A 7,541-nucleotide genomic window follows, 5' to 3' on the forward strand; every position below is an offset into this window, starting at 1 on the left:
AGATATCTGCATATCAGACTCCCAAGAATCTCTAGCTGAGCAAAGCAGGAATGAGGAATAGACAATTGGTAGCAAGTTGCTGGCTTAAGTAACTTGTTCAGCATTATACTGAAAGATTGTGGCAGAAGCAAGAACAGAATTGAATTCTCCTGTATTCCATTCACCTACCTTAGCCTCAAGCCTTTCTCTTTTTGCCATCACCTACCTTGTTTTCTACACACAATCCAATTGCTCGACCAAATGAAGCAGGGATATTACAAACAAACTGTTACGATTCATTCTTTGCTTGCTGTGAATCTTGTGCACTGAACAAAGGAGGGATTCATTGAAAAGTATTGTCTTTAATTAACCTGTTCATATACTATTAGAATGAATGGGAACAAAGTTGCAGAATTAAGGCTGCACAGGCAATCCAAATGTCTTATTTTCTGATGTTCAACTTAGTAACATAAATAACGTTTTTAATTTTTTTATGGAATTTTCTAGTCTTCTAAAAGAAAAAAACACTAACTTGTTTTATGTGCAGATGTATCATCCTCACCATCATACATCACCAGATGCAAGGGTTGAACTCTGAAATTTCAGTTGTGCCACACAGCTAGAGCTATAGAACTGTTTAAGTCCATGAGGAAGTCTGGCCGTGTGTGTGTGTGTATGTGTGTGTGTGTGTCATATATAGACACACACTCTCTCTCTCACTCACACTCACACATGAAAGGGGGAACCAAGGCCAGGTAGCGCTCTTTCCATCCCCATCCCATTCCTCTTCCTGAAGAGTGCATTCACTCTGGGATTCCTAGTGCAGTCTCTTGTTACTGGTGCTGCTTTGGCAGTGGGGTGGGCCAGACTTTGCTTAATCTATTCATGTTCACAGGACTGTTTTGTCATACTGCCAGTAGATGTGATGGAAGGGAAGCTGTGATTTATTTACTTACAGGTAGTCCCCGGGTTACGTACAAGATAGGGACCGTAGGTTTGTTCTTAAGTTGAATTTGTATGCCAGTTGGAACTGGCATCCAGATTCAGCCGCTGTTGAAACTGACCAGCAGTGGCTGAATCGGACACGCCTGGGGCAGAGCAGCCGGGGGGCTGCCGGGTTGGTCCCGCAGCGCCAAGGTGCGGTGCTACTGGACCAACCCAGCAGCACCCCAGCTGCTCTACCCCAGGTGTTCCCAAGTCAGCTGCTGCTGAAACTGATCAGCAGCTGATTCCAGGAAGCCTGGGGCAGAGCAGCTCTGCCTCGGGCTTCCTGTAGTCAGCCGCTGGTCATTTTCAGCAGCGGCTGACTTGGGCGCCTGGGGCAGAGCAGCTAGGGTGCTGCTGGGTTGGTCCAGTAGCACCGCACCTCGGCGCTGTGGGACCAACCCGGCAGCCCCCCGGCTGCTCTACCCCAGGCATCGGCGAGAAAAGCCTGGTCTGCTGGAGGGGGGGGGGCGCGCACTAGCTGCGTCGTCCCCCCCCCTCAGCAGACCAGGGAGACACGGAGCAGCCTTTCTTGCCACGGAGGACGCGGGCGGCGGGACCGCCGAGACGCACCGCAGTCCCACCGCCCGCGTCCTCCGCAGCGAGAAAAGCCGCTCCACGTCTTCCTGGTCTGTTGGGGGGGGCGCTAGCTCGGCATCTCCCTGGTCTGCTGGGGGGAAGCACCCCCCGTGCCGCCGGAGGCGGCGACAGTGGGGAAGGCACCCCGCACTAGCTGCCCCCCCTTCCCCCGGTTCGTAACTAGGGGCCCAACTTAAGTCGGACTGACGTAACCCAGGGACTGCCTGTATTTATTTACTGTCAGCTAAGCCTGAACAGAATTGAGTGAGTCAAAGAAAATGTACTTTTGTATCCCTAGGACATAGGCATGGAAAATAGAAGCTCGGGAGGGTGCTATAGCATTCCAGGTTTTGTGCCCAGCCACCAGTCCCTACTGCCTGGAATTCCAACTACTGGGCCTGCTGCTGCCTGCAGCTGGCCTGCCCTGCATGCAGGGTCCTGGCTCTCAGTTCCAGCTCTAGGGAATGGTAAAGGGCATGGACCAGAGATGAGAGTTGCTGCTGCTTCAAACAGAAGTATTAGACAACCTAAACACCGGGTTCATTACTCTTAGACTAATTTTGTATCACTGTTTAGCTACCTAAAAATCTGGTAGTCTTTACTTTTCCTTACTTTTCAGCTGGATACAGTATTTTGTGTAATTTCTTATTAAGCTGTTTATACCATAAGAGCTGATGTGAATTTTTTTTTTTTTAAACGCAGCTTAGTAAAATAGTCTGTGTTTTTTCTATTCTTTATTTAGGCTATGGAGTTACTAGTAGAGAAAGCAATCAGCAGTGCTTCTGCACCACAAAGCCCTGGGGATGCACTAAGGAGAGTTTTTGAGTGTATATCCTCAGGAATAATCCTTAAAGGCAAGTTGCTCTTGAACAAATGAAATACCCTTGAGAAAATCTAAAATATGTAATCTCCATTAAAATATATATTATAGTTACTATATAGTCAGTATATATAGGTGCTAATAATGGTAACTAGCTGTATTGTTATAGGTGGTCCTGGCCTTTTGGATCCTTGTGAGAAAGATCCTTATGACACACTTGCTTTAATGACAGACCAGCAGCGAGAGGATATTACTTCGAGTGCACAGGTAATGAAAATTATAATAAAGGTAGCCAAGTTTGGTGGTAGTATTCTGCTTAAATATTGAAGATCTTTCTCCTTCAACATGAAAACAAATGGGCATGTAATAAAAGTTTGAATGAATTCATAGATATATGCTCATTTTAAGGGCTGAGTTCTCACCTGTTCTAACATACTGCTCAGTGTACCTGTTAGAAATGAGCAGTAAACATTAGAGATGTTAGCTAGTGTATAATTTAATAGTTGTGTGACTGCACAAAACATCATTGGTTACACCACTACTCGGTAGCTGCCAGGGGGCGGGGCTGGCAGCAAGTGCGCTCCTGGCCTCACTCCTTGGGAGCCCTTTCCACCCTGCACTGCTGCCTTTGTTTCAGAGGCAGCAGCCCAGGGTGGCAGTAGCTCCTGTCCATGGGAGGTCCAAGCTCCCCACAGACAGAGGCTGTTCTGGGAGATGTGGAGCAGCTTCCATCCGCGGGGACCCCAGACACCTCCACCCCACGTGGACAGGGACTGCTACTGGGAAGCAGGCTCTGCCCACGGGAGACCCAGACTCGTTACGGACAGCGGCTGCTCTGGGAGATGTGGAGCAGCCGCTGTCTGCAGAGAACTCTGACCTCCCGGGGACAGGCATTGCTACCACGTAGCCTTGCTGTTAACTGATCCTGAGGGCACTTAGGCTACGTCTAGACTATGGAGTTTTATTAGCAGAAGGTAAGCAAATTGCGCTGCACAATCTGCGTACCTTTTTCCAATTTTTTTGGGGGGGGGAGTGAGGCGTTTCCCCCTGTCTGCACTGGGCCAAATTTTGGAAAAACCTCCTCTTTCGAAAAAGCTCTTAGGGACTTCTGAAAGTGCGCATCTGCTCTTCCACAAAAACTGTTGAAAGAGCAGACACGTTCCCTGGATGTGACGGAGATTTTCCGGGATACCAAAACACCGTAGTCTAGATGTAGCCTTACACTGGAGGTCAAATTAGTTCTTAAATTAAGATAGTCTTTATGATGGCTTTATGCCAGACAAGGATTCCTTGGGTGGAGTGGCGCATTCCAGGTGCACTTCTAGTACAGTTTTAAGTCAATTTTGTGGCACAGAGTGCTTTATTTTATGCTAAGATACAGGACTAAGGGTAGTTGTTGCAACTGCCCAGGTTAGGAAAAGGATTACTGCAGTTCCATCCTTGTGTACTTGCAAGGATTTTCATGATTGCCTGTATTAGTTTAAATGACTGTACCTTTTTAAGCTTTAAACTGTTGGAATGAAAAGTATTCCTGTAGATACATTTGCATTAGCTTTGACTTCTTCTAAATGAGGTTTATGAAGAAAATGTTAACTGTCTCCATTTGTCATATTTAGGTTTAACATTTGTTTCTGACAGAAGATTTTTTTGTTATTTTCTCCCTGTTACTAGTTTGCACTGAGACTCCTTGCATTCCGTCAAATACACAAAGTTCTAGGAATGGATCCATTGCCACAGATGAACCAACGTTTCAACATTCATAACAATCGTAAAAGGAGAAGAGACAGTGATGGAGTTGATGGATTTGAAGCAGAGGGGAAAAAAGACAAAAAAGATTATGATAACTTTTAAAAATGTCTGTCATCAGTGTTAAGATAGGAGGTGATAATAGGAGTCCATTTGTTACCTGACTCTTTTTTTTATTCATAATAATGTCTGTTTTAAAACATCCAAAGACAGATGGAAGATCAGTTTTGTAGAAAGAGGACTTAACTCTTCTGTGACGTTCTAAACTTTAATGGATGTGCAGTATCAGACAAATTATGGATGTAAAGACACCACAAATGGAAATTGTGCTCTGATTTAAAATACTAGCTTAATTTTCCCCCATTATATTTTTTAATTAGAAATAAGTTGCTAACTGTAGTACCTTCCCTATTTTTTGTCCTTTTTATTAACCTAGTGCATTGTCTAAAATCCTGACTGTATGTAATGCAGCATTTGTGCTTCAGTAGCTATGAATATTTTGATATTTTATTTAGAAGTTTTATTTGCCTTTGACACTAGTTGTTTAAGTTACTCTGTGTTAGAGATGGTATAGTTTCCCTCCCATTTAATATTTTACAGCAGAACTTTTTTTGTAAAGTGAGACCGCAGGATTTTGTTTTTTTTCTAAATGTGAAGGGTTACAACACATAATTATCCTGCCATTTGAGTGCTCAGAATTAAATGTTTCTGCCAATCTTGTGGCATTTGTCTCTTTAGTGTGATATAACGGTGTAATTAAGACAGATTTGTGTTAATCTAATCAAGTTTGCTGTTAGTTGTGCATTAGCAGTATAAAAAGCTAATATATACAGTATGGTCTTGCAACCGTTTTAAAGCAGCTGCATAATTGATCAAAAATGCATGACATTTTTGTTTTTAATAGAAGGGCTTTTAAAACTATCATTTTAGGTTTAATGCATAGGTCTTTGTAGGATTGACTTTGTGACATAGCAAGGCCAAAATAACTTTCTGATTTTTTTTTCTTAAGATGCTAGTAAAAGAGGGCATTTTCCTATTTGGACAAAGTTGGCAGTTGTTTTCAAACAGCTTTGTCAATATGATAGTAATGCCATTTCTTTAGCCCTTAAAATAGATGTTTGCCATATCAGTGCCTGTGAGGTAACTCCTAGTAGCTATTCCTGTATAGCTATTTTTCTGTGATTTTTTTTTTTTCTTTCAGTAACTTGAATACTAAAACTAAAGTGGATAAAGTATTGCTGACAAAGTGAAGGTTATCAAAGAAAAAAAACCCAGAAAATTATTTGGTGTGGCCACAGTGTATGCTTATGTCTTCTTCAAAAAGCTAAATATTATAGCAGTGGTGTAAGTAAAATTACATCATAACTGTTGTATGCTCCAGTACACCGGTGTGATTTGTTGTGTCAGCACTACAGTGGGATACGCAACAGTGGAATACGCAAATAAAAACTAAAGTTTATTTAAAGGACTTTAATGTTCATTATACACTGGAAACTGAAGCTTCACTCCTTGTTGGTGTGCACTATGCTTTGATAATGACCTGGAAAAATACATGGGTTTAATATTGACTATAATAACATTCCTATAACTATTTTACAGATTGTTGTAGGAAAATGTAAGAACACTGGCTTTCTTGATTTTAAAATGACTTCAAAACCTTTGTTCCAATTTATCAGGTCAAACTTATCTCTGAGCTTGTAAGTGGGTTTTTTGTTCGTTTGTTTTTTGCTTGTCCTTAAAAATATACTGGAGAAACTCCAAAACATTTTAACACAATGGGCTTGTGGAATGTATATACAATATTAATATAGGAGAGGCATCTCGGTAAGTTGAATTATAAAATATCCTATGAGCATCAAACTCTGCAACTTGAAAAATTAATACATAGACATTAGTGGTTAGCAAACAAAATAATGCAAAGCTTTCCCACTACAGAAAAGGATTCCTTAAAATAATTTAAGTATGGGAAATAGAGTAATGCTCAAAAATCATTTTTAACAAAAGAGGTTTGCTCTAACTTACTTAGTGCTAGTTTGGCAATCAGTTTAGCAGTGTGAAGTGGCGCAAGATCCTCCGCTGGCATGATATCCAGTCATTGCCATTTATTATTCTGGAAGTTGCTTTATGTCTTATTTCAGTTGCTGTTCATCTGGCCATTTTAACTCCATACCAAAGTTACCTGCCCAAATGACACATGCTGTCACTTCAGTCATGTTGACCCTATCCTTGAAGACAAAAAGATCAAAGATGAGTTTTGGATTTCCTGCATTTTTGTTTCACTGACTTATAACTTAACCAGTTTCTGAATGTTTGAAATATTGTATATTTGAAATGATTCCCCATTAAATATGAAGCTGTGACTATGATTTTTCATCTTCTGTAGTAAAGAGTGGATTTGCAGTTGTTCCTGTTTTTCCCTAACCATAAAATAATCCAGAGATAATCTCCACAAAATTTACTGTCTTCTGCAGAATTAAGAGAAGGAAAAACAAGACAGGTTTTTTTTTTAATTTTTAACAAATGTATAGAAGACTTCTCTATTCAAACTGTTTAATCTATTAAATCTTTGTGTGACTGCATTTACAAAAAAGCACCTAAAACTGGTTTGCAAATGCAAATACTACATAAACTGAGAATTCAGTTATCCCATGTAGTAATAGTTAATATGAATAATGCTGATAACACATTCCATAACTCTTAGCAAATATTTATCTTCTTTGAGTAGTGTCTCTGTAGAGGCTCCAGTTCAGGAGTACATACAGTCCTGCATCTTGGATTGTTCTAATGTATGCCAGCTTCCCTGTGTTTTAAGAGATGGTTTCTGGCTGGGAGTCTGTCCCAGTAAATGATGGGCATCCTCTGTGCTCCTTTGTTAGGGAGAGCCCTCATCCCCAGTACATTCAAGATTTGCTCATCTTTCAAAACCAGATCTCAAATGAACAAAAAAATCAAACTTAGACTTTTAATGATGGAACAAGCATTAAGGCTTGCTTCTAACCCAGGTACCAAGGAACTCCTGGTACACTATTTGCAGTACCACAGGCGCTCTATTTATATCTCGATCACACTCACTGAGCAGCTCTGTAGATTCAAGTGTGTCTCATCCTCAGGGTCACCAAAAGCCTGAGGAGAGACAGCTTCTGTGACAGTAGCTACAGATTAAAGAGTTGAATTATTGAAGTGTCTGACCACCAATAGAGAGCAGGAGCACCTATTGTACTATGAAATCTTGATCACCATCTGCAAGAAGACCATCTCAAAAGGAGTTTTTGAGGCTTTAAAGGGCTCTGGTAACCTGAAGGTTTCTAAAACATCTTTTAAGAGACATGCTTTGCAATGGGATTCAATATTGAGGACCTCTTCAGCTACAGACAGTAAAGATTATACTTCAAAATGTCTGCATCGGACTCTGTTATCCTTTTGGTACCTATAC

The 7,541-nt window shown here is 41.2% G+C and overlaps 1 protein-coding gene across 3 annotated transcripts in view; it reads left to right on the plus strand.

The window, feature by feature from the left end:
• ZFR (zinc finger RNA binding protein) overlaps positions 1 to 6,511 on the plus strand; it is a 54,936-nt gene extending 48,425 nt beyond the window's left edge. For 2 of the 3 annotated variants that reach the window (XM_075932589.2, XM_075932590.2), the window contains exons 18-20: positions 2,285 to 2,396; positions 2,532 to 2,629; positions 4,034 to 6,511. In XM_075932589.2, coding sequence (XP_075788704.1) covers positions 2,285 to 2,396; positions 2,532 to 2,629; positions 4,034 to 4,213 — 390 coding nt within the window. In that variant the 3' untranslated portion in view covers positions 4,214 to 6,511. Of the gene's footprint in view, positions 1 to 2,284; positions 2,397 to 2,531; positions 2,630 to 4,033 lie in introns of those variants that run through there. The other variant, XR_012904961.2, reaches the window with a different exon arrangement.
• The last annotated feature ends 1,030 nt before the right edge of the window (positions 6,512 to 7,541 follow it).

The sequence above is a fragment of the Pelodiscus sinensis genome, chromosome 6 (genome assembly GCF_052426305.1).
Source record: "Pelodiscus sinensis isolate ZL-2025 chromosome 6, ASM5242630v1, whole genome shotgun sequence".
Lineage (NCBI taxonomy): Eukaryota > Metazoa > Chordata > Testudines > Trionychidae > Pelodiscus > Pelodiscus sinensis.